At 40.8% G+C, this 26,840-nt stretch overlaps 1 protein-coding gene across 6 annotated transcripts in view; it reads right to left on the reverse strand.

The window, feature by feature from the left end:
* Positions 1-26,840, reverse strand: part of NIN (ninein) — a 121,025-nt gene that overhangs the window by 78,655 nt on the left and 15,530 nt on the right. For all 6 annotated transcript variants that reach the window (XM_088149644.1, XM_088149645.1, XM_088149647.1 and 3 more), the window contains 2 exons: positions 21,090-21,296; positions 7,181-7,262 (listed from right to left, as the gene is read on the reverse strand). In XM_088149644.1, the coding sequence (XP_088005770.1) occupies positions 7,181-7,262; positions 21,090-21,275 (268 nt within the window). In that variant the 5' untranslated portion in view covers positions 21,276-21,296. The remainder of the gene's footprint in view (positions 1-7,180; positions 7,263-21,089; positions 21,297-26,840) is intronic.

Below are 26,840 nucleotides of genomic sequence, written 5' to 3' on the forward strand. Positions count from 1 at the left end.
TCTAGGCAGCTCACAACATCCATTAAAACATAGCTAAAAACAAAACTACCCTTCTCCCAGCACCAGACTAAACAGCCTCCCAGCTCAACCCCCATCCTTGCCCAATGCTTGGGGGAAGAGCCAGATCTTCACAACCCTCTGGAAGGCTAAAAGGGTAGGGATCCCACTGATCACAGGTGGGAGGCTGTTTCAAAGGGCTGGGACAGCCACTGAGAAGGCCCATCTCCGAGGTCCCATCAGATGGCGACTATCTAACCTAGTAGGATATGCAGATACTCTCAGGGAGAGGCAATCCCACAAGTAACCTGGCCCTGTGCCATGTACGGCTTTAAAGGTGATAATCAGCACCTCGAATTGCACCCAGAAAGCAACGGGAAGCCAATGCAACTCATGAAGCAGTGTTGTTACTTGGGTGAACCGTGGGGCACCCAAAACTGTGTGTGCCACTACATTCTGGACTAGTTGCAGCTTCCAGATTGTCTTCAAGGGCAGCCCCATGTAGAGTGCGTTGCAGTAATCCAAATGGGAGGTGACTAAGGCATGGGTGACTGTGAGCAAGGCCTCCTGGTCCAGGAATGGGTGCAATTGGTGCACAAGTCGGATTTGTGCAAAGGCCCTTCTGGCCATGGCTGCCACCTGCTCTTCCAGAAGCAGTCGTGAGTCCCAGAGGATCCCCAAATTGTGCACCAGATCTGTACGGGTGAATATTACCCTGTCCAGAATCAGAGACGTTAACTTTCCTGACCCTGGAGGGCCAAAAACCCACAATCATTCCATCTTGCTAGGGATGAATGATTAAACATTTCTACAGTGATGATCCACCCATCAGAGGCAAATCTGCCAATACGTTAAAGAAAATATTAAAAAGAGACCTTCAAGCAGTCCACATTTAGCAACCACAATTGGGACCTGCAACTCAGTCATTAAGCAAAGTGGTCACTAAGTAAAAGCATGACTGTGCTTATGATCTGACTTCAGCTTTCCTTTGCTTTACAGACCTTCAAAAATGCAAGGATTGGTCATAAAGTTATTTTTCCATCACTATCGTAACTGAGAATGGTCGATAAATGAGGCAGTCGCTAAATAAGGACTACCTGTGTTATCTTTTACATGGTATTCTCCATTGCCACCACTGCTTCTAGTCTTTTATGTGGAAAGCCATAGCTCAAAAAAGACCAAAGGTCAGTGGGAGTACATGCTTTGAATGCAAAAGTTCAATTTTATATTTCCAGATGAGACTGGGAAAGAACCAGTATCCACAGAGAGTCACTGCCAGTGGGTGTAGACCACTTTGCCAAACTTGGTGCTCTCCAGATGTGAGGACTTCAGCTCCTAGAATTCTCAACAATAGCTCTGCTGTCTGGGGCAATCTGGGAATTGGAGTCCACATAGCTGGGGGGCACCTATGTTGGGGAGGGATAGTATGCACAATATAAAAATCAGTGCACTGATTCAGTAGCTGGGTTCCTATAATACCGCTGGTTTGATTTTGACTTTACATGATATATGAACCCAACCTTTGTGGTTTGTGCAAAATGTTGCTTTATGTTATGCTATGTTATGTTGTTATTATGTTGGCCAGGCCACTGGGGTTTATTCAAGTAAATATGGATAAAAGAAACAGTAGCTTAGCGCAATATGTAGACCTGCCCAATGAAAATCAGCTTCTACCAATGAAGAAAGATATGGAGGGACAGGAGAGGACACTGGTTTTAATGGTATTTTTTAACAATTTCTTCTACCCTGCCGAGAGTCACATTGCTTTAAGTTGGGGGGCCATATAAATGCTCTAAATAAATAAATACACTGATGCAGAAGAGTACCAAAATGATTTGGAAAGCTAAGAGACAATATTGAGAGAGTGAAAGGAAGGAATAGATTATTTTTCTAGGCACTTCTTCCCTCCTGATCAAAACTGTGGGGGAGGCTGGCAGAGACAGGCAATCCAACAACCCTCCCCTCATTGTGGCCTTTGTTAACTATAGATTTTCTGTCTTAAGCTGAAATGAGGGACCCCAAAGGTCATTCAACGGGCAGAAGAAACCTTCTTGATGTCAGAGGCCTTGGGCTCCTGCCAGCCTTGCAGCATCCAGTAGCTGGAATCTAGCTGAGATCAGAGGGAATTGGGGTGTGGGGTGAAGTGGGGGGCTGGTTGGCTTCAAGTGCGTAAAATCAGACCTCTGTTGGGGAATTTTTGTGGGTTTCCCCCATCTGACTGACTACACCCACAATCAGCCATTGCTGGAGGCTATGCTTTGTTATGTATCAGCATCAGATGCCAAGCCTTTTCCACCAGGACAACTCCCCCACTCCAATATTAACTTTCTTTACACACTCAGCTTGGTGGGGGATGGAAACAGAGCAGCCGTGTAAAGAAAAGCTCTTGATTTCTGAGCTAGCAAGTGTCTGGTCATGAAATATTTATGCACACCCTGCCGAGCGATGATGAGCTTCACATAGCTTTTATTTTTCTTTATCTTTTAAAAAATCCCTCAGACAACGATGCCAGAGATCATAAAACAGTAACACGTTTAAAAGGTATTTTATTTATTTATATCTTTGACAGGTTTGCCTGCCAGGTTTTTCCCAGAGTGGCTTTTGGAAGGGTAATGCAGCTTTTCCAAACCTGGCACTCTGTCATGTTGTAGGTCCCAGAATGACCAGCATGGCTTTTCTCTACACTGGCTGGGAATTCTAGGAGCTGTATTGTCAACACACCTGGAAGTCAGGCAACATGGATAAGGCTGCCTAAAACCAACATCGATTGTCCTAGAAGCTGCTGAAACATTACTGTTCATAGCAATGAACAGGACAAATGGGAATAAGAAAATCACTTCTGGCTCTAGATACTTTGCTGATCTCAGTCAGAACTAAATTTGTGGGGCCCATTCATTGTTCTGGTTGGAGATGGGGAAGGCAACTGTGTTCCCTCCATACCTTTTCTGGCTACAGTTCTGCTTCTCCCCTACCTTTCAGTGCCAGGCGTCTGCAAGAGTCAGGCTCCAATCCATCAGCAATTCAAATCTGGGAAAGGGGGTTGACAGGCCCTAAACAGTGCATAGACATATTTGGGTAATATTGAAAAACCAAAGAGAGTTGAATCTGCTTAGCATCTGGATGAAAAACCAAGGCTGGGTTAGCCAAACTGGGAAGTTGAAAAAATATGGCTGAAGATGACAATGGAACAACAATTCGCTATGATTGCCAAGAATACGACATAGATTTGTCCAAGGTCCCTGCAGCTGACCTTGACCCAAAGGAGATTTTATCTTACTAAACAGATACATCGCTCAGAACAAGCAGATACTGTATTTCAGAAGAGCAACTGTACACGTTAACATATGAGCTTGCCCACCCAGTGGCATAGCCTCCAAAATACCTAACGCTAGAGATCTCCAGACCCTGTTGAGTGGTGCCCATTCACTGGAGTGCATGAAGGAAACTCCTTTCAGACTCAAAAAACATCAAGGCAACCCTGTTGAATCAGACCAAAAGCCAATCTAGTCCAACTTCTCAAGCAGAATATACACTGGAGACCCCTCTGGATAAGGGCCATCTGAGTGATGGTTTTCTGAAAGAGAATTTGCTGCTCAGTAGGTATATTGAGCAACAGGCATAACACTATATCCCTGTAATATAATCGTGGGGCTCACACCTTGTATGCAGAAAAAGTAGGGTGTATTGGAAAGTTTCTGATTAATAGCCGTCCATGTGCAGATTTCTAGTCCAATGCTCTTTCTTGCATTTTTGCACACGTTTCAACTATTGTTCCTCTATGTGTGTGCGCATGTCTGCACGTGTGTATATTTATATTCAGTCCTTTCCTCTCACCAACCTTTTGGGTAAGTAGTTATCATAGATGGCCTGTCCTGTCATTCTCCTCTTGTTGCTCTTCTCCTTCTCTAATAAATTTCACAACTGGATCTCCTCCAAGAACCTGAACTAATCACTTTCACAAACCTTGTTTCCTTTCACAAAGCTCGCAGAAACCTGTGGCTTAATAATTTTTCCTTACAGAAGCAACATGACTTTTCCTTAAAAGAATTTCACAGGTGCAACTATTAGTATTGCAGTTTGAAAATACATTGTACTCAGTAGAACCGAGGAGCCATGACTGCCAGAAAGACCCATTATAGAAGCAATGTGGTGGTGGTGGGAGCCAGCATGCTGGGGGGAATTCTGGAAGTTGAAGTCCACACATCTTAAAGTTACTGAGATTGAGAAACATTGGGCTAGAGGCTACCACAGCACAGATCATTTTGGTTAAGCTCTTGCTACACCAGGAGGGGGCGCAACTTACACCCTACTGCTGTCCAGCGGAAGGCTTTTCGTATCAAAACAAAGGAAGGAAAGCGCATAGAGCAAGCTTTGGGAATTATTTCCAACTCTTTTACCAGCAGTGACAATAGGAGGCATATATATATTTTTTCCTGTGTAACAAAGTAATGTGGTCTATGTGTACGTGGGTGTGTTTTTGCTCTTCCCTCATATTGCTCGATTTATATCTGTATGCATGTACAGTATATCCAGGAAAGGCTGCACGTGTCCCACCCTGGGATGTGTGACCAGGGGAGGAACAAGAGGGGGCTTCGAATGGATAAGTTGTCAGCATTTCAAATTGCTGGCCATCTCCCTCTACCCTGGGGATGCATTGGGGAATTTTTTTTCCTGCATTTTTTCTCCCTCATCCCCTGGCCAGACCCAATCCGTTTTCAAACTCAATTTTTTTTTGGTCATCTTCTCCCCCTTCACACCAAATTTGGCCCCATTCTGTTTCATTTCCAAATGGACAGAGTCCCAAGCCCTTTTAGGTAATTTCTTTCCAAGATTTTGTTGGGTTGGAAAGAATAGTAAGACACCCACACCTCTGCAGCAATACATAGCTAGCCATTGCAAAAAGGACCGCTCTGTATGTAGTCATTTTAATGTCATTTTAATGTAAGAATGATGGACATACGGAGGGTTTTCAAAGGGCTGGAAAAACCACATCACACAAAGAATAGCAAAAACAAGAGCAAGCCTGAGACAGACCACAGATAAAAGAAACAGAACAAGATGACCATCAAAGCCAGTAGCCACATAATGTCCACTGAGCTGAGAAAGTGATAAGATAAAATGTCAATAAGGCTTGGCTCTGTTCAGATGTTACTTTTGTGTATTCAGTCCAGACTGCGCGAGTGAAGATCGGCCCCGCTCCTTCCTACTTGTGTTGATGAGGTAAGTGAAGAAGACAGTCTTCATGTTTACAGTGTGATTGCCTGCAGTAGTTAGCATTTGAGTACACACCAATGTTTCCGTGTGAGCTGGAAGTCACTCCATGTTGGGTGCTTGTAGATATGCTGGTTAGGTCATGGGCAAGCAATATTAGGACTAATGAAAAATCAATGCTTCCATTGGCACAGCTTGAACATTATGCTACCAAAGATGATGGTTCCTTTGAGAAGATGATTCTAGGAGATGTCAAGCCAGAGCCCTATAAAAGCTGTAGTTTGAGAGAGAAAGAGGCAGCCATGGGACAAGCTTATCTTCTCCTTCCTCCTTCCCATTCACTTTGGGCTAGGGCAGTGTTGTCCAAACTTGGCCACTTTAAGATGAGTGGACTTCATGCTGGCTGGGGAATTCTGGGAGTTGAAATCCACTCATCTTAAAGTGGCCAAGTTTGGACAACACTGGGCTAGGGATATGAACATGAATGACCAATTGATTGACTAAATACACATTAGAACTGCTAGCACTGAAGAGGTTACCTATTCGGGTAATGAAACATCTGCAAGAAAACCACCAAGCTCAGAGAACCCCAAGGACTCCATGCTGGAATATCAGCCAAGAAGCCTCACATACCCTCCCTCTGAGATCACAAAGGTGAATATCAGAATGGAAGGAAAAGAGTCATACATTACACCCTGAAAGAAAATACCATTAACTATGATCACATACAGACTGGTTTCATACATTCCACTAAGCCATAGTTGGTTATATATGGTTTGTTGGATAACTCTCAGATGTCTATTTTTTACCTAATACACTACACCAAAGCTAAGAAAATGATGTTAAAGTTTAATGTACCTTGTGATCTAGATCTCAAGATACATTAGGTCTCGGAGAGAGAATTTGAGGAATCAAGTACTTTAAGGGACTATGGGAAATCTATTGTTAGAAAATCCTTAATTCCTCCCCAAAATTTGACAACTGTACTGGATTATAGCATAGATAAATCCTCAAGCTTTCTACCTTTCCGGCATTTGAGATCAAGGTAAAAAAAAGTAGAATTTTCAGATTCCTGTTCCACTGACAAAAGGAGGTTCCAGCCCTCATAACTGCAGATAGTATTGATTCTTGTTTACTTGTAGCTGAGGAGCTCCCATTCCTATATGATGACAGTGCTACCATTATACCAAAGCAAGATCTGCACTAATCACAGTTTAGAACTCAAACTATGATTGAGCTTCCTAACAGATTGAGTAAACTCATGGCTTTTAAGGCTTTTTTCATTTTGACAGACTGAATTTGACAAAATGAAAAACCACTGACATAAGATATGAAGGCCTCCAAAGGCAGGAAGCTGTTGCAGTTCTGGATTCTTAGGGACTAGGGATTGACCATGAGCACCATGTTACCTGCAACATCCTCCAAAATAGTTTTAAAAATTAAATCAAAGTGGGCTGTGAATATCTGGATTTCATGTGATTGTGGAGCAAGAATGGTGAAATGTTGGCAAAATTTAACTATTTAAGGAACATGTATTTATGTCTATGCGATGATGCAACATCACGTAAAACCACTTGGTACCTGTCAGGGTTGCTGACCCTGGGGTTAGATAACATGCTGGAGTATGATTTGCCAACTTGCTTGATACCAAGGTTTCCAATTTTAATTTGCCAACCAATCAAAACCTATTAAGCTTCCTGAACCATATTTTGATGAGTTGACATGTCCCTCCCTCTGCTTGCAGCCACTTCTCCTTAACTCCATATAAACTCAGCAGAATATTTATGTAATGCAGCCACCAGTTCCTATTTGGAGGAGAATTTAGTGCAGGAAATCAAGGCAACTTGGCCCAAATGCTGCTTCAGACATCATTATAAACGTGGAAACTTTTCTAAATGGATTTTGATTGCAACGTGTACTTCTCTTTTCCTGCTGGATGCCAGAATCTCAAAATTTCTAAAATTGGTCTTACCTGGTTGCTGGAAGGACTCTTCATTTCTTAATGTGCTAGACAAGATGAGGATTAGTGCATCTTTAAACTGATCAAAGTGGACCTTTAAAAAAAGAAGAAGCAATTATTAGTACATCTGGTATACTGTAGCACCATATGCCTTACCCATAGTTAGTGCCAAATTTGGTTTATTGTGTCATGCAAACAGTTCTGGAAGTACCTTCTCTAGCTCTTACAAATGCTGGGAACTTCCCAGGTAGCCCCCCACTTCCAATCCACTCTCCCACATTTTCACTTGCCCTCTGCTCTAAGTGCCCCACGGGGATAGTAACAGAGGGTTACCTTCAAGGCATTTATAAGAATTATAACAAGACAATTATGTACTGAACTAAATAAAATAAAGGCCCTGATAACAATACTGTATCAGTGGGCCTCTAGACCTTAGTATGACTGTGGGTAGCCACTGATCTTTTTATGGATTGTTATATTTTGTTTATGTTTTGATTTTTGGTATGGCCCTTCAGAGATTATGAAGACTGAAGTAATACACAATTGTTAATAAAGAAGCAGGATGCTCTTTCAACACTTCACCAAAGCACTCAATGTCTGGATTCACACAGCACCCTTAAACCAGTTATAAAGAGTAGCTGCTGCATTTGCACCATGCACTAAGCATGGTTAGCTTTAACCTTGGTTAGGCTTCTGTTTAAGGCTTAGCATGTTGTATGAACCCGCTTGGTTAGTTTACAATGCAGTCTGTTGTGAGAACCCAGAAAATGATAAATTCAGTAATCAGGTTAAGTGGGATGGGGAATACAGCCTCTGATTGCCATGAATAACTCACTTGCTTAACCTACCTTTGCATGCTAAGCAAATGGAGGAAAGAGGATGTTGGCACTTTCCAGACACCAGAAACCTCTGGGTGGAGGGGTGGATCACTTCTCAATTCCTGTATTCCAGTCCCATCCAAACAGGAAGCAAGTATAAAAATAGCCCTCTTGTTCATGACTGCGCCTCCATGCATAAGACCGTAATGCCCAATTTGGTTCTCTTTTCTCCATTTTACAGAGATAAACACCCAACCAAACTGGATTTAAGCTCTTAAGAGATATCCATTCTTCGCCCTTGGCTCTCAAGCTTTGCTTATTCTTCAAGAAGGATGCCCAGGCAGGTTCCTTGCAGGCTTTTTTTATAAAAAAATGAATTGATTAGTCCTGTCTCTCATTTGAAAAGTTTGCCCCTGATATATTTATTATTCCAGCCATTAATGGCTGCAGCATCAGTGGGGTTGATGAAATCCAATGCATAACAAGCAGCTCTTGGGGATGCATCAGGAACTGGGACTGCAAACAGATTCTGGGGCTTGATTCGGGTACAGATCAGACTCCTTAACCATTTTTTTTTTTCCAATCAGTGAAGTTTGCACTACTTGACTAATTTACTAGCTATCCTAAGGATCCAGTGATTTTCCCTTTTCTCCTCTGGAATAGTTATGTTTTATGCTTGAGGTCCTTAAGCACACATTATAGGGCTATCTGTTGGGACGCTGCAGCAGCGTCTTATCCTACAGATCCTGCACTGAGCAGGAAGACAGACTACAGTAATTGAATTCCAAGGTTGCTTCAAATCTCTGATTTTTCTTCCTTTGCACTTCAGCAACTTAGAATCCTACTCTCTTGTTATGTTCTACATGTTGGAGAGTCAGTTTCCTGAAACAATAGGTAACTTGATATTGTCCAACTAATTTAGACTCCCGTCAGCCCCCGCAACAGAGAAAATAACAAGGTATGATGGGAGTTGTAATCCAAAACTTCTGCAGGCTGCCTCCCCTGCTTTAAGGTGTTATAAAACTCTTGTTTACTATTCAATGGCCCTATTCACCCAACAGTGTTTAACCCAGCCAACCAGTAACTCATTCAAATTTCCTTACATGTTCTAAGCATATAATATAAATATCATTGTATTGAAATAATATACAGGTAGTCCTCATTTAGCAACCACAATTGGACTGGCAACTTGGTCATTAAGCAGAGTGGTCACTAAGTGAAGCCATGACTGTGCTTATGATCTTACTTCAGCTTTCCTTTCCTTTACAGACCTGTGAACATTGTAAATGCGAGGATTGGTTGTAAAGTTACTTTTTCATCACTGTTGAAACTGCGAACAGTCGCTAAATGAGGCAGTTGCTAAACAAGGCAGTTGCTAAACAAGGACTACCTGTATTGTACTAAAACTGAGAAGATGGAGCAATAAATGGTTTATACGGCTAGATTTAATATTATGTTGAAGGATTGAGCTAGTTCTATATTAATATTTTATGGATATAATTTTAGTATCTACAAATGTCATTCATTTATTCATTATTCTATACTTTTTTTTCTGATTTTATTAGCACTGGTATATTTTTGGTTGTACTTCATCATATCTTCTGGTTATTATACTTACCAATAAATAAATAAATAAATAAATAAATAAATAAATAAATATTAAAACCCTGACAAATAGAACAAAAATCTTTACAGGTAATACTGGCAGCACACAATCCTACTACCTGGGTCAAAGGTCACCCCAGAAAATGCCATGGCTGCCTGTTCTGCTGTCATCCTGCCTTCCAACAACACTTTTCTCTCCTGCCTCACCTCCAGGCATACCACATGCACTTGCTAATCTCTGCCAAACAAAAGTCCTTTCCCAGAGGTCAAAAGACAAGTTACCAGAGGTAGCACTGGAAATCTCTAAAGAAAGAAGCAACTGCAAAGGCGACAGCTCTCCCCACCATTAACCCCACTGGATAACTCAGGAGGGAGGATGGGGAGAGAGGAGCACACACGACTCCAACACAGGGCACGTCTCTAACGCAGGGCACATCCAGGAGCCACAACCAAGATTGACCAGATACAAAGATAGGACAGCAAGCATCAGATCCTTCTCCATCACCTACACCAGGTGTGCATCAGTGCTCCCGAACAGAGTCTCTTCAAGTGATGTCATCTGTTTACGTTTGGGAGCACATGGAGATGTGCATGAAGCTCTGCTGAGTTTTTCTCATTTGCCACCATGTGGAAGGGATAGCATGGTTGCTCCCTGTTGCCAATCAGAATTATGGGGCACATTCGGTAACTGCCAGGACTCTGACAGTGAGTTCCAAAATGGAAAACCTGAGTTTTTCAGAACTCTACAACCCCAGCTCTTCTTCTAGAGCAGTGTTTCTCAACCTTGACAACTTTAAGATATGTGGACTTCAACTCCCAGAATTCCCCAGCCAGCATTCTACATGCACACAAACAGCTCCACATCATTAAATATTTCTGAACTGAACATACAGTCTAGCTATATAGATCTTGATGCACATCACAAGGAGTAATTAAAATCACCTTGGGAATCTGCTCGATGAAACTTCATAGCAATGGCCTCATTTATATATTAAGAGCTGCCATTCATCCTACCAATATTTCAAAATGCTAGTGTACTTTAAAAAAAAAGCAGCTTGCAGGGAGGAAAGATTTCCCTGATTAAAAAAATACCTTGACATTTAAAGTAAATGAGCATGACTGTAAGAGGAGGGAGAGTTAGATTATGCAGGGCACTGTGCAAAGCACACTATGCATTACAATTATCATGGGGGTAGGGAACTTGCAAGACCTAGTCATCTACTTATCCACAACACACTTGCAATGAGAAATGTAACACAACAGCACACCTGCCAACATTCAACAGAGTAATCACGTATACTGGGTTTAGGATGTTATTTACTTACTCTCAAACCTAGATGCTATTAAATTGAAAAAAAATCTAAATACTCAGCTCTGATAACTTTTCAAAACTCCAATCAACAATTAAACCAATGGGTTTCCACAGTTAGGAAAATGCTAAATATTTCAAAGGGCAACATATAATTTTGACCCCAGATGCTTTTAGTGTTTACAACATTTTGAACATGTTAACCTCACTAACTGTTGCAAGCTTTGTTGAGTAGGCTAATATTATTATAATCACATTAATATTATTTCTGGCAGCTTTGCACAACATCTGGGCTAAGGGCTGTCCACAGGAAGAGTGAAAAAAAGTCAGGATGGTAGCCACAACTGCACAATTGAAGTCTTGTCCCATTTTTGTGTGGGCTGCGTGCATAACAACATACAGAAGAAACAAGCTTCAGTCATATGGTTGCAACCACTATCTTAACTTTGTTGACCGCCGCTCACCCCTCCATTGCTCAAAGTGGTATAGGAGCAACAGTCCAAAAAGTAATAGGTGGAACCAGCACAAGGATCCAATCTGATTTTAGATTTGAGTTTATTTAAAATTAAGTCTGCTTAGTAGGATTAGAATTGTCCCATTTGGTCACATAAAAAAAAAAAATAGTTTGGGAAACACTTTTGGAGGTTTCTGGAGACACACCTTGAGGCTTTCAGGGATCACACACAATCCTCAGACTTTGCAATTTTGCCTCTTCATCTGGTCTAATTGGGGACTTGTTTTCTGTCATGGGCCACCTTGTTTCTTAAAAAAACATTCTATTGACCATGACAGTTCCAGGCTGAAATTGATTGGATGGATGGATGGATGGATGGATGGATGGATGGATGGATGGATGGATGGATGGATTTATTTATTTATTTATTTATTTTTAAGGTTTATAAGGCTGCCCAACTCAAACAATGTGACTCTGGGCAGCATACAGCATAAAAAAACAATCAAGAAAAAAAAAGGAAAACAAACACCATATAGTATAAAATAAACAAATACAATATATAAATATAAAATAGACAATGGCAAGCAAGCACATAACAGAACAACCAAAAGGGGACTTTCACTCAACTGGTCCCTAAGGCTTGAGTGAAGAGCCAGGTCTTCATGGCTTTCCTAAAGGTGAGAAGAGTTGACATCCCAAAACAAGCAAACATTTTTTAAGTTACATGAAAGAACTTAAGCTGTTTTTCTTTTCTCAAGAGCCAATTTGTTCTTGCACGTTCATTATTGTAATAATGTATGAATGAAGCATCACAGATCACAATTTGTAACAATCACATCCCCTCAGAGCACATCAAGTTAGTTCAGGAGAATCAGTCTGCACATTCATGTGAAAAATATCAAGTGATATGCAATGTAAAGATGTGTAGTGCTTTGGAAATAATTAGGAAAATGTGCTTCAGAGTCTGCAAGACAGGAAATGCAGCTGCCAAATGATCTTGGGAAAGACACAGCTGCTTTAAAGGACTAGAAACAGACACTGAGTTCATGCTTCCACATATTCTGGACAGCCATCCTCAAACTGTACTCAAAGTATTGCAATACCCTATATACATATCCACTCTCTGTCTAAAGTTGAGTATATTTTTCCAGGACTGAACCATCTCCATTCTAAACTTGGTGTATTAAATCCTCTGTAACACATGAAGTCTACTAGTTGGGTACATGCATCACAATAAGCCAACATTAGCTTGGTTTTGGTTTAGTATGTAGGATGAACCCAGTATTGTGGTTTGTAAACCATAGTTTATGGCTTACAGTACTATTTTAGGTGAACTGGTCTATAATGACTTACTGGATTACAGTTAAAACAGTTCAAGGCTTGGCAATGAAGCTACTGTTTGATTACAATTCATTGAATAAACTACATATATAATATAATACAGGCATAATATGTGTGGACTCAGCCAGTAATCTTTGGTCCTTGAAGTCATTCTGTGCTTAATCTACCAAAAGCAGCATTTAAGGTTGTTCTCAATTCATAGACTGGGTTTTTTGATAGTGTGGGTTTGTCTATTGAAAAACAACAAATGCTAACCAAGTGCTCCATTACCAAAGTAACAACCCAACCTCCCACAAGAGGAGCTGTGTAAGAACATTGTTCAGACGAGCACAAACACACTGCAGCAACCCAGAACACCTGAAACAGGAAACAGATCGCCTATACATCTTCCATCAAAATGGATACCCACACAACTTTATCAAAAAATGCCTGACCACTCAACCCACAATAGCACAACCGACCCAAGCTATGAAAAGGATAACACTGCCATACATCAGAAACATCTCAGAAACAACCAACAGACTATTACAACCACACGGCATTACCATAGCACACAAACCAACTGAAGCCCTCCAAAACATCTTAGGTAAACCAAAAGACCCAGTAGCCCAAGAAGAAAAAACAGGAGTCCTGCACGCAACCTGCAGAAGGTGTTTAGCAAACGGGAGTCAGATCAGCTACCCCGCCCCCCCCCCCATCGCGCCAGTGACTGTGCTATAGAGATTGAGCCTGGGGCTAAATTCCCAAGGAAGAAAATGTACGCTATGACACTCAAAGAGTTGGAAGCCTTGCGGGAGTTCATTGATAAGAATCTAAAGATGGACTTTATTGTAGACTTGCCTGAAAGCAACAAAAAGACAGTCATCTGGGTAGTTACAGACCTTTTTTCCAAACAAGCCCATTTTGTGGCATGCCAATCCCTTCCATCAGCCCCCAAACTGGCTAAGTTATTTATACAACACGTCTACTGAGCTCATGGTGTCCCAGAATGAGTAATTTCGGATTGCGGGGTCCAGTTTACCGCCAAGTTCTGGAGGGCATTCCTAAAACTACTGGGGGCATCGCAAGGCTTGAGTTCGGGGTACCACCCCCAGGCGGCAGGATCCTGTGAACGTCTGAACTCAGTGCTAGAACAATATTTGAGATGTTTCATTAACTACCAACAAGACAATTGGAATGAGCTGTTATCTTTTGCTGAAGCAGCTTATAATAATGCGGTGCACCAAAGCACTGGCCTCACCCCTTTTAAAATAGCTACAGGACAGGACTTTGTACCCATCCTAGAACTACCTAAAGAGTCCACTCAAGTCACTTCAGTTAATGAATGGGTCCAACAAATGACGCAAGTATGGCCTCAGATTGCTGCATCATTGAAGGAGGCCAGAGCAACGTACAAAAAATTTGCAGATGCTAAGAGAACCCCAGAGAAAGACTGGAAAGTAGGCGATAAGGTTCTTTTGTCTACCAAGCATCTTAAATCATTACAACCTTCGAGAAAGCTCGCTCCAAAGTTTGTAGGTCCTTTTGTTATTGATAAAGTGATTAATCCAGTCTCACTACGATTACAGATGCCTGCTACATTTAAAAGAATCCATCCAGTATTCCACTGCGACCTACTTAAGCCCTACAAAGAGTCGTCTCAATGGCATCCCTCCCCATTGCCACCTAAGCCAATGATGGTTGAAGGAGAACAACATTTTGAAGTTAAAGAAAACATAGAGGGGGGATTCAATTTTTACTTCAGTGGAAATATTTTCCTAGATCAATGGCTGAATGGGTTGACAAGAAACATGTAAAGGCTCCACATTTAGTTAAAAAATTCTATAATGCTTATCCTACAAAGCCTTAACAATTAGCATTGTTATTGTATTATGTTTTCCTTCTTGTTTTTTAGAGTGAAGAATATGAATCATCTGACTGACATCCTCACTTGTGGAGGGGCGGCATGTCAGAATCCTCGCAAGATTTAATAGTAGATTGTTATGATGGCTAGTTTAGAAACTGCTTTTTACATGCTGCAGTTCTGCAATTGTAAAAGGGGGGAGAAGGAATGAGAAACCGTTAAAAGCAGATGGCTCCTTATCACAGGTGCTGGCATGCTCAAGGTCGTACCAGCAAGGGAATCAGAAGACCAGGAACTAAGGGGGGTGCAGGGGGGTAAAGTAAGAAAAACAACTTTTGGCACGCTTAGGCTCAGTCTTAGCAATGCTTTGGAACTGTACACTTGTTCTCAATAAATGAACTTTCTTTTGAATCAATATTGGTTGCAAGGAAAGTTACTGGATTTGGGATCAGCGGGTGGCAGCTCATTACACATACATTGTAAGGACTGTAACAGCCACTATGTAGGACAGACAGACAGAAGACTAGCAGAGCATATCCACGAACACCAACTAGCAGTAAGAAAACATAATGAAAACTCCTTAATCTCACAACACATGGACAGATTCAACCATAGTTTCAACTGGGGAACTGTACGCACCCTAGATCAAGTTAAATCCAAAAATGCTAGGGAATTCCTGCAAGCTTGGCATTCAGACAAATCAGCCATCAATAGACACATAGAGATAAACCACATTTACACACCATTCAAAAGAGAGAGTAAAAAAGCTAAGAAAAAAAGAAACAAAAAGGCCCGAACACATCCTCTCCAGCAACCAACACCCAGATAAGCAGGGATTAACACCAGACAAACAATCAAGCAGAAAACAATATCCTGACCAAGGAACTACCATGGAGAAAACCCCCACCCCCACCAACACTGGCAGGGCAAGCTTCTGTACATATAAACAGGGAGCAAACTCACTAGCACCGATGATGTTACCTGGTCGGGTAATGAAATGTCTGCAAGCAAACAACCTAGCTCAGAGAGCACCTAGGACCCCACTATTTATTATGCAATCGGACTAAATTTTAAGGTAATGTTAACAAAGAAAAAGAAAAGGAGTGAGAAGAGGGAAGAGTGTTTGTTTGTTTGAAGGAGTTGAGCAAGAAGTGAATGTTTCTCTGTTGGGGTTTGAAACTCCTGCCTTGAAATTGCAGCTGCAAGCAGAACAGATGGCCAGGGTTTGGATCACATGAAGCAATTTTACCGTGACTGAAGCTCAAAGGGAAGATTAAGAAGAATGAATTTAAACCAAGTTCAGAAGGGCGGGGGGGAGAGGGAAACAATATCACAATTTGACAGGGCAAGCTGAGTTGAAAACGCATCAAAGTTGCCCTGCGTAAGCTTTGTTGCTCCAAATCAAGACGCTTGCAATTGGATCCATTGTTTAAAAAAAACACACAGGATCTTGTATTAATTCTTTTCTGAAATATCCTTCTGTTACCCGAATGCACCTGGGCCACACTGGTGGATCACAAGACATGAAAAAGCCAGGCTATTTTTGCAATCGATATGACCCAGGAACAACTAGAAGCTATTTTTAAAGCTATGCTCTGGACCTGTTATAGAATATATCAAATGTACTTTTACACTTGCACCATTGTCTTTCAGAATAATACACCCCACTCTGCATATTCACACTGAAAGTATCTAATCTATGAGGGGATCCTAAATTATCTTTACAGGTTTACGTGCAACCTCCATGATCTAAAACAGGCAGAGAAAGCAGAACATGAACATCTTTGCACTTTGAGGCATTTTGCCAGTATTTAAAAATCAGTTTGGGGAAAAATTATACAGCTCAGCTACAGGGGGAAAAGAACTAGGCTTATAAAAGGGGGTTAGTATTAGACTAGAAAGGGCCTTTATGCTCTAAGGGAGCAGTTTTCAACTGGGGGCCATAGAATATTTCAATAGGGCCACAGGTGAAAAACATGTAACGGAGGAGGCCACAGAAAAGCAAAGTGTATTATAGTGCAAATACTGTCTTGTTGATGCCAGAAAACACACCAGTTACTGTCCCATTGTCCATATCTGGTAATGAGACCTGGATAGGAGAGGCCACAGGAGAAAAGCAAGGGTGAAAAAGGTTGAGAAACACTGGTCTAAACTGGCCACACTCTATGCCAATGTAGAATTCAAGTGACACAAATAAATGTACACCAGCTTTTCCCCATTTGGTGCCTCCCAGTTCTCTTAGACTAAAATTTTGCTATTCCAGCTTAGCCAAAAGGCACCACATCAGACACGATCACTAAGCAGACTTGCCCGTTAGTGCAAAGCACTGCCAGTTCCAGATCACAGCAGATTAGAATTTCAGTCACTGTAGCACAGAAAGCAAAGAATCTTAAAATATTACATTTTTAATGTTCCTTTCAAAGTGTTCGCGATGTCAACCCCTCTGGGTTTTCTGAGGATAAAAAAACAGCTTCTATTCTTGAGAGTCTCATTTTAAAAAATGTATGATACAAAATTTACAAAAGGTGATGCTGAGCTTATAAAATAGGAAAAAGTAGGAAAAGTTACAAGTAGTGATTTCATGATACCTACCTTTGGGCTGTAAACCTATTGTTCTGGAGTTGGGCAGCATCAAAATCAAAATCAAAATCAAAATCAAAATCAAAATCAAAATCAAAATCAAAATCAAAATCAAAATCAAAATCAAATAAATAAAATCTGTGCCTTTCCTGCCAGATATGTTGAGAATTGCAGACTTACCACAATTGAAGGAACTAGGTTACAGAAAGCTCCTGGATCATTTACATTGTTGTTGAACCTATACAACTTTGAGAAGATGTGTGTAGGATTGTTCCATTCAGGCAGATAAGACAGTACTGAATAACCTGATTTTAACACATCCCAGTAGTTCTAGAATGGTGTTTCTCATCTTTGGCGACTTTAACATCTGTGGACTTCAGCTCCCAGAATTCTCCTGCTGGCTGGGGAATTCCGTGAGTTGAAGTCCACACATCTTAAAGTGGCCAAGGTTGAGAAACACTGTTTTAGAGCAGGACTTTTCGAACTTTTCCAGGTTGTGGAACCTGTTTATTAAAAAAACAAACAAAAAAAAAACTGAAACTCCTGATCAGGAGGCAAAACTCTAGTGACAGAAAATTGGCAATAAAACAAAAAAGTAAACTGTTTATTATAAATGCAACATTAACACTCACAATGTACAAAAAAGAAAACTTGAATTTCACAATTATTTGGGAAGTTAACGCTTTAATGAAATAAATCAATATTCAGTGACTGGGATGTGACTGCTTTTCCATGGATGAAAGTTAAATGTTTGGAGCAATATTTGATGTTAAGTACTTGGAAGTGAAGATCATTTTCTATATTTAGCCTATTTCTATACTTTTTTTGTTGCCAGATATCAAGAGAAGATTCCTTCATAAAGGTTTGTTGCAGCAAACAGCATAAGATATTTCAGTGCTGAACTGGCAATTTCAGGACATTCTTATAAAAGCTTTATCCAGAAACTTCTAAGTTCTATATGAGCAGATGTCATTTGTAATGTGAAATCAGTCAAAATGTCTATAAGTTATTCCTTCTCCTTTAATTTAATTATAATTCAGATGTAGCTTAATGGGACTCATTCCTACATAGGTGTGTACAGGATGCTACCTTGATGGTTAGACATCTTGGGACTTATGCGCATACACTCAAATATGGTCTGTTACATGGAAACAAGAAGGGAGGGACTCACTATAATTGCTTTTGTGCTGCTAAGTAAGAAATTCCCACCAGATTTCTAGCTCTCTCTTCTTTCAACTCCCTCTGCCACCCTTTAGAAAACAGATAGCTGAGGGAAACATTCGTTGGAGTTTGGGAACAGATAGGAAGTCAGGTTTTGTGGATGTGGGAAGATGTGAGTGGAGCTGAGGGAAAGGCAGCTAGCCCCCTGCCATGTGACCTGTGTACAAATGCTGGTGCTGTACAGCCAGTGAGAAGGGAAAAGCAGTGTTGAGGTGGAAATGGAGGGGATGGCTGAATATGCATTCCAGATTAGTGTATTTGAGGATCCTCCCCGCCAGGTCCCTTGTAGAACTCATTCAAGTTCTAGGGTTCCCATGAACCCAGTCTAGAAAGCTCATTCTAGAGTATAAAGGCTCCACCAGATGCAATGGATGTATTTTGTCCTCCAACAGGACAGCTCTGCTTCCCTAGGCTATGAAATTTTTACTTAGGAAACCTGATTGGTCAAAAGAAGAGTGTTTAGGAAGGGGCTAAATACAGATAACTGACAGGAGTTAAAACCTACCATCCAGCAATAAAGAGGGAACAGCAACCCTGTGAAGGCTTGAATTGAATGGCAGTGAGGAGAAGAAATGTAGAAGGAAATCCAAAAGTGACTAAAAGACAATTCAAGAACCAGAAGACTAGATTCCAGAAAAACTTTTCTTTAAACCTAAACCATTAGAAGTCCTTAAAATAACTACACTTCTGGCATAGGAGAAGGTAATACCTTTGGAGGAGATATCAGATATTACCACAGGCCTCATTGAGGGCACGGGTGCAAAAAATACAGCCCTGGAACCCATGCAGCTCACCCACACCATCCCTTGGGTGGAGTGGAACCAAAGCTTTGAGCCTAGTTTTGCTATGTGGGGGGTTTTAAGGGAAAAAAAGATGTGGCAAGGTATCAGCTTCTTCAAAATTTCACCAAAAGGCCACAAACATGTGTTCACTTGGTGTTTCTCCAAATACAGAGGCACACAAGATGAACCAATCATCGCTGGTTGCAAAGCAGCCAGATTTGGGAGCTGTTTCTTTGCCCCACTGCCTGGTTTATGACAACAGTGTGAGGGGTGGAAGCAAAACACACAGAAAACTCTCCCACCTGCCCATGTAGGTCCCCCTCTGTGTTATCTGGATGAGCTTCTTCACTCCAGAAGTCAAAACCGATGGATCTTATTATGTACCTAGCTTATATCCCATCTTTTTAGTTAGAGGGCATTCAGGATGGTAAAGCCAGAGAACGCCAGGAAATTAAAAGGGTGACGGTATTAGCAGGGTATCATATACAAAGAGAGTTCAGGTTGTTTTCCCAATGCTAGCTGGGGCCTCGTTGAACTTCTGAGCGATGAATTTGTTGAGTGCCAGGAAGCCAAAGGAAAACTTGGAGATCCCATCTGAGAAGGAGGGTTGCTCGGAGCCAGTGCCCTTATTAACACAATAAAGGCAAGACAAGCTGCTCGTTATCCAACCCCCTCCTTTTCTGCACAGTGCAAATTCCCAGGTGCCCTTCAAGATACAGAATCTTCCCTCAGGGAGGCTGGAGCCCTCAAATCCCGGCCCCTCCCTTCAGAAAGAGAGGATTTGCCCATTTTGAGCCAGAAAGCTCTTTTCTTGCTTCCTCCCTGCCATTCCCAGCGATTCACTTCTTAACATCACAGACCAAAGTGAGAGTGAGATTAATTCCAAAGAAAGATGCAGAAAAGGGCTTTTGAGTGGAGTGAGGGCAGACCTGGTTTTCCTAAAGGACATGGGTATGGCCTAAGCCATTTCATGGATTAACACGTCATCCTAAATTGGAAGCAGCAAAGCGCCTTGGCCTCATATGCATACTACACTAGACTCAGGGATGTCCATGGGATATGATCAAAAAAGTCAAGATGGCAACCATGATAGTGCAATCAAAGCTCTACTTGTTTTATGTGTGTCACCCTGGCTAGACCATAATGATATTTATTTGGTTTTAGTTTTGTGTGCTGTGTGAACCCATTAAACTACAGTCCAGTGTAATTTGTAAGCTGTTACTGTATTTTTCCAACAATAAGATGCCCCCATGTACAAGACGACCCCCACTTTTCCAACCCAAAATTAAGAAATCGATATTTTAAAGAAAGTGCAGAACACATTTTTATTTAGTAATTAGTTAACATTTACCTGATACACTCGGTGGGAGGAGGTCCAAACCGTCTCTCTGCAGCATTATTTCCAGGCTCTTTTGCATAACTGATTACATTCAAGCTGCCGATAGCTTGTCTCTGCAAACAGACTTCCTCTAATTGGTTTGTTCAGCATCAGCTGATGTCAGTTACATCAGGCTCGTGATTGGAGGAAGTCTGTTTGGGAGACAAGCTATTTCACTGGTGATTGGAGGCTAGCAATAGGAGGAAGCCTCTCTGCAGAAACAAAGTATGGGCAGTTTTGCAACCGCGCGATTCTCGGCTGACTTCCTTGAATAAGACGCCCTTCCATTTTTAGGGTAAAGATTTTAGAAAAAAGTATCATCTTATAGTCGGAAAAATACGGTATTTATGACTGTTCTATATGAACCCAGCCACAATGGTGTATGTATGGTAACATCATGATCTGATGTGACATGTTCTCTGAACCTTTCCTTGTATTGTTTCTGCTTTGTTCTCACTATTCTTCTCTCCTTCCATTCCAAGTTTTCCTTTTTCCCCTGGATCCAAGAACACCCTACACTGATCAACCAGTCCAGTTTTTCCGCGGTTGGGAAAGACAGCTGCGCCTGCCTACAGAGGGTATGCTCTTACCCGCCGAGGGAGACCGTCCTGCAGAAGGGTCTCTTGCAGTGCTCCTGGAGCTACTTCTTCCAGATGCAACACGTGGCAAAGTTCGGTCAGTTCCTCCTGCCCCAGAGAGCCAGTGCCAGTGACATCGAAGCTGTCAAAGAGCTCTTTGAGATGGGCTTCATACTGGTCCTGCTCAGCTTCATCCATCCCATAGCCCACCGAGCTTCACTGTTATGGGGTGGGGGGAGGAGGGAAGAAAAGAGAAGAAAGTCACCAAGAGAAATAGCAACACTCTTGTGTGAATTCCAGAGAAAGAGCAGCTGCAATTTCCTATAATAGCGAAAGCAGCAATCCCACAGAATACATTTCAGACATAATACCAATCAGGACTTACACTCCCAACCATAGGTAAATTACAGTTTATGCAGTTCTCCATGAGAAACCCAGCATATTCTCCTAAACAATGGACTTTTTCCCTGGCAAATGTCACTTCAGATGTTATATCAAATCACAAGCTGATCAAACTAGCTTTAGGTGGTGATTTCAAATCCTGGTTTGACGGTCTCTCCCAACTATGGCTTAACTAGGGCTATCCCTTCCAAACTATGTGTTAAATCAGATATTGTAACAAATGGTAAGTTGCTTTGGCAAACTGGAAATTTATGCTATTTCTCAATTTTTTGTGGTAATTTAAGGTCTTAATAGACTTATCATGGTAGTACAACTTCTTATGAACCAGATGTGTGAATTCTTTTCTGCAGTCGAAATTTGTTTTGTTTTGCTTTGTTTTTTCTCTCTCTCTCCACAAGTTGGAGTCCATGAAAGTAAGCAACTTAGGCCTCCAACTTCAACAACTATGCCTTTAGGAATGTATGAAAGCAAAATACATACAGTACAGGCAATTTCTTGGATTTTTGGCTTTAAACATATGTGCACATTTTCACCTATAATCCAGAACACACAAAACATACTGCCTGCAATGAAGTCATAGGATGTGATGTGCTTAACCCTACTGTGGTTTGATTTTGATTTAGCATGTCGTGTGAACCCAGCCATTGTAGCACTTCAACCATGATTTATGGCTTATCATGTTTGATAAATCCTGCCAAGTTTAATTTATGCAATATTTCATGAATAAAGAAACCATGGCTTAGTGTAAACCCAAGTTAAAGGATATGAATCAAATGTTTTTAAACAGTACCTGCTCACAGATATAAAAACACAAAATAAGGCCAAACTAGCTCCCAGTGATAAACTGCTGTGAAATGCCCTATAGCATAGCCTATGGTTCATAGCTAAAATCACTATGACCTACCATCCATCTTGGACAAAACCCCTTTATTGGATGATCAGCCTGTATGTGATCTAAAGCTACGTAACTAATCCAGACTTTCAGATTAACTAAATTCACTGCTCCACCATGAACACATGTTCACATGCTCCCCTCCACGCGTATCAGCTGTATTCACTATCAAACTTATAAGAGGCCCCCTTCCCCATACATAAGAACTGTTTAAAATACTCTTGTAATAAAACATTCACAGAAAGCTGAACTGATCCTGCGTGGCGACTGGGGGAGGAATCTGACAGAAACCTGTGGCCCAGTAAACCACATTGCTGATGTTATAGTAATTTTATTAAAGATTGTGATTACAATAGTAAACACGAATACAAGCTAAAAGAAAGGGAAAAAAGTAGGAAAAAAGAGTAGAAGGTGCAGAAAAGATAAAAAGGGGAAAAATAGAAAAGAAAGAAAAGTAAGAATATAGTAAAGAAAAAGAAAAGAAATATATAAAGAAGTGATTCCAACCTCCATCACAACAAATATAAGCAATTTTAGTAATTTATCACCTTCTCTTAAAATATAAGAAATGATCTCTTCTTCCCATATCCCATCTCTTATCGATAAACAAATCTATAAAACTTCGTCATTTCAGTCCTGGTGTCAACAAAAGTCCATTAAGGATTGCAATAACAACATATCCATGTTAACTGTGATCAAATAAACCAATTTTACATTCCTTCATTTTACTTCTAACAATCTTAATTTTTAGTCTATTCAAATAATGTTGTAGAACTTGATTTCATTTATCCTTTGTCCCTTCTCACAAGATACTTCAAAACTTTAACAAGCTTCTTTTGTAAATCCAACATAGGAAAATTATCTGGGTCACTCTCTTGGTTTGTTGTTTGTATATTCCTTTTAATTATTAAAAAATCAGCCAGTTTCTTTTGTATGTCCAGGGTAACATCTTTTTCCATGTCATTCTTGTAGCCTGCCATTTGTAAATCCACTTTCAACACTGTTTATATTCACTGACCGTATCTCAAAGATATTAGTAAAAGTAAGCTTTGTTGCCATATCACCTCTAGCAACAGAAGTAGTAATAGTTTAAAAAATAAAGCACCTATAATTATATACAGTACAAACACAGAATAAAACAACTGATGTAATAATATAATTATATTAACAATTATAAAATCATAATATAAAAAGCCTCTAAACTAAAAGTTCCATGACAAGTAATACTGTAATATTAACTTCTATGCATTCAAAGTAACAAATAAGTTTTATATGGCTGATACATATAGTACCAATTGTATTACCAGATTTAATAACATCACCAGTAGTACAAAGACACTAATTTTCCTCTGTGAAATATACATAATTAGCAATGCCCTATTGCACTCTGCACTGGACAGATTGCTCAGTCTCTATGTAAAATATTAAATGGAACATCTCTAATATAGAAGCAGGAATAGCAAAACTGTTTTGATTGCTCAGGGCATTCTGTAACTGACTTCAGGATGGGTATCCTTGAGCAAAAGTTTTGCAAAGACCTGTATCATCACAAAAGCACTGAGCCAGGTCCTAATCACACTATACAGTATATGTTCATCAGTCATCAACACAAGAATATCTGGGTTATATCCAAAAATAGGTTTGAGAATTAAATACAGCTTAGCAATTGTGAGCCAGGTCAACATCTTAATAATTCCTCATGTGTTTCACGGTCTCTTTCCTACATTTCTTGGCAACATTTGAATTATCCCTCCCCATCCACTGCATGCCAAATACTTTTTAGACATTTCCAAGCCAGACAGCAAAAGCAAACACCTAATCAAGATCATTTCTGTTGAACAACATTCAGCAGTTAATTGCCTTTCAGCGAGCTCTGCCTCTCCCCACTGCCAGTCTTATCTAAATTGCAGAAAAGCCAACCTCTTCAGAGGTCAATTTTATAATCCAGTTCACCTCCTGCAAACTTTATCTTAACTGCCAACAGCAAAATGAGAAATGCCTCCATAAACACCCCTCCAACACCTCCCACATATATTTTGGAGCAAAAGCATGCTCAAGAATGGTAAGAAATCTCTTATCTCACCTGATTCTCCTTTTTAAAACAAATTGCATTCTGCATAGCAGCCTCTGCCATAATCTAGATCAGTGTTTCTCAACCTTGGCAACTTTGAGTGGACTTCAACTCCCAGAATTCCCCAAAGCTTCTGGCTGGAGAATTCTGGGAGTTGAAGTCCACTCATCTTAAAGTTGCCAAGGTTGAGAAACACTGATCTAGAGTTCTCTGGATGGAATGGGTGGTAAGTCTCATGATGGTAAGTCTGGAGGAGGAGGATGGGAGTGGCAGAAAGTCAACCCTTTTCCTCCCATCTTTCTATGCACAGAGCATAAAATGTGTTAAATTTAGAGGGGTTAGACCACTTTCCTAATTGTTTTAAAATAAAATGGGTACATTAAGCCAATCAGAAATGTAACACTTTAAAACTATCGTTTGTTTGTTTTTAAAAGCAGGAAATTGTATTACTATAAGTTGGCCGTTTGTTGCTGGATTTTGGATGTGGGTTCTTGGGAGGGCTTCAAGCACCATGAAATAAAGGGGTTCTGATCTAAATACCACAATCAAGCTCCTCCCAAATAATGTAAATGAAATGACAGCCTGATCAGTCTTTTGAGCTGTCAAAAACCTGCTAGAATAGAGAAGTTATTACTTTCTGCCAAAAGGCAAACTTGGTTATCTTCAAAAAGAATTATGATTAGGTTTTTTAAACTATTCTAGATCTAACTTTTAGATATCATGCTGATCAATGTTTACTCAACTACATTTCTTGATAAGCCATAATTGGCTGAGTTCATGCATCATGTTAAGCTATAAATCTTAGCTGACCACCCATAAGGGAATAGTTTAGATCCTGACCCAGGATGTAGCTAGCTTGCCTTCAGCTTAATATGTTGTGGGAATCCAGCCACACTGTGCTACATAAAATTTGCACTATAAACACCACAAAATAATCTCAAACAGATGCAAGAAAATAAGGTTAAACAATCTAGAACTAGAATTATGACTCTCTCCCACAGAGTTTGAATACTCTCCCTGTGGAGACTCAGCATCCAAGCAATATTCTGGTTCCCATCATAATTATTGATTTAACGTACTGAACTTTATCAGTTTAATTATTTCTGTGCTGCTGGTCTCTTTTAGGGCGTCCACAGCTGGGCTGCAAAACTTGGCACTGAAAATAATAGTGGTACTGCATCCCAAGTTACAAAAAGATCCAAGCAACATAGGTGTGGAAATAAGGTTAGAGGACCACTTCTGGTCAGAAAGGATAACAGTGGGGGGAAGACTCTACTCAATTGCAGGGTTCCTCAACCTCAGCAACTTTAAGATGGGTGGACTTGCTGGCTGGGGAATTCTGGGAGTTGAAGTCCACCCATCTTAAAGTTGCTGAGGTTGAGGAGCCCTGCTCTATTGGATAAGAAAACTAATTAGATAGGACTGGATGTGAACAAACACCATTACACAGATGCACGCTTGGCTTTGTTGCAGACAGAGCCAATGGGCACTCTGACTCCAGATTTTCTGCCTCTGCTTGGGGAAAAGCAAACAAAACATTATGGGGAAAGACAAAGAGGGAATTGCATAGCTTTAAAAATTATGATAGGCATGGAAAGGGGAGATGGGGCACTTTCCTCTTTCATAATTCCGGAACTCCAGGCACGCGATCAAATGGGCTGGCAAACCATTCCAAACAGATGCAAGCAGCATTCTTCTTTGCACAGATGCAGAATTGATGTCTGTGTATGCACTGCATGCTTTTTGGGATTACATGAACCATGGTTTCCTCAGCCCAATTTTCTAAGTTTGCACAACACTCTATGAAAAAACACAGTTGGCTGCTTTGTGGCTCAGCACGTCATATATACACCGCAGAGTTCACTGGAGTTGGACGGCCAATAAATTTAAATAATTATAAACCCAGCCAAAGTTTGGCCTTCATAATTACACTTGATGCAATCATGGCAGCTAGCTTAGAAAGTGCTTAGACTGGCCACTCCCATCTCAATGCCCTCCGTGGCCCCCATTGGTCATGTGTGTGAGGAATACCGGAAGTTAAAGTCTCAACTCATGGAGAAGACACCATCTATGAGAAAGTTGGCTTTCACATATCCATGGAAGAGAAGAAGAGGTTTATCTGACTATTAGGTGTGATGGCTAAGAAGCCTGACTATTAGCTACACTGCTTATAGGAGATTGCCTTGTTCAGAGTATATCAGTGAATACATAGCAAGACTAGGGAGAGGGAGAAACAGAACAGTGGCAGACCTCCATATATTCAGGCCAGTTGTATTTTAGTGCTAGGAACAAAGAAGTGGCCTGTGTGTTGCCCTGGCAGTCTGCTAATGGACTTCCTAGAAGTATCTCTTTGCTATTATTTGGTTCTAGCCAAGCCACCTTTGAACTGAGCGCAGCT

Source organism: Python bivittatus, unplaced genomic scaffold (genome assembly GCF_059951505.1).
Source record: "Python bivittatus isolate LINGU-HERP-01145 unplaced genomic scaffold, Pbiv_v1 ctg000580_np1212, whole genome shotgun sequence".
NCBI lineage: Eukaryota > Metazoa > Chordata > Lepidosauria > Squamata > Pythonidae > Python > Python bivittatus.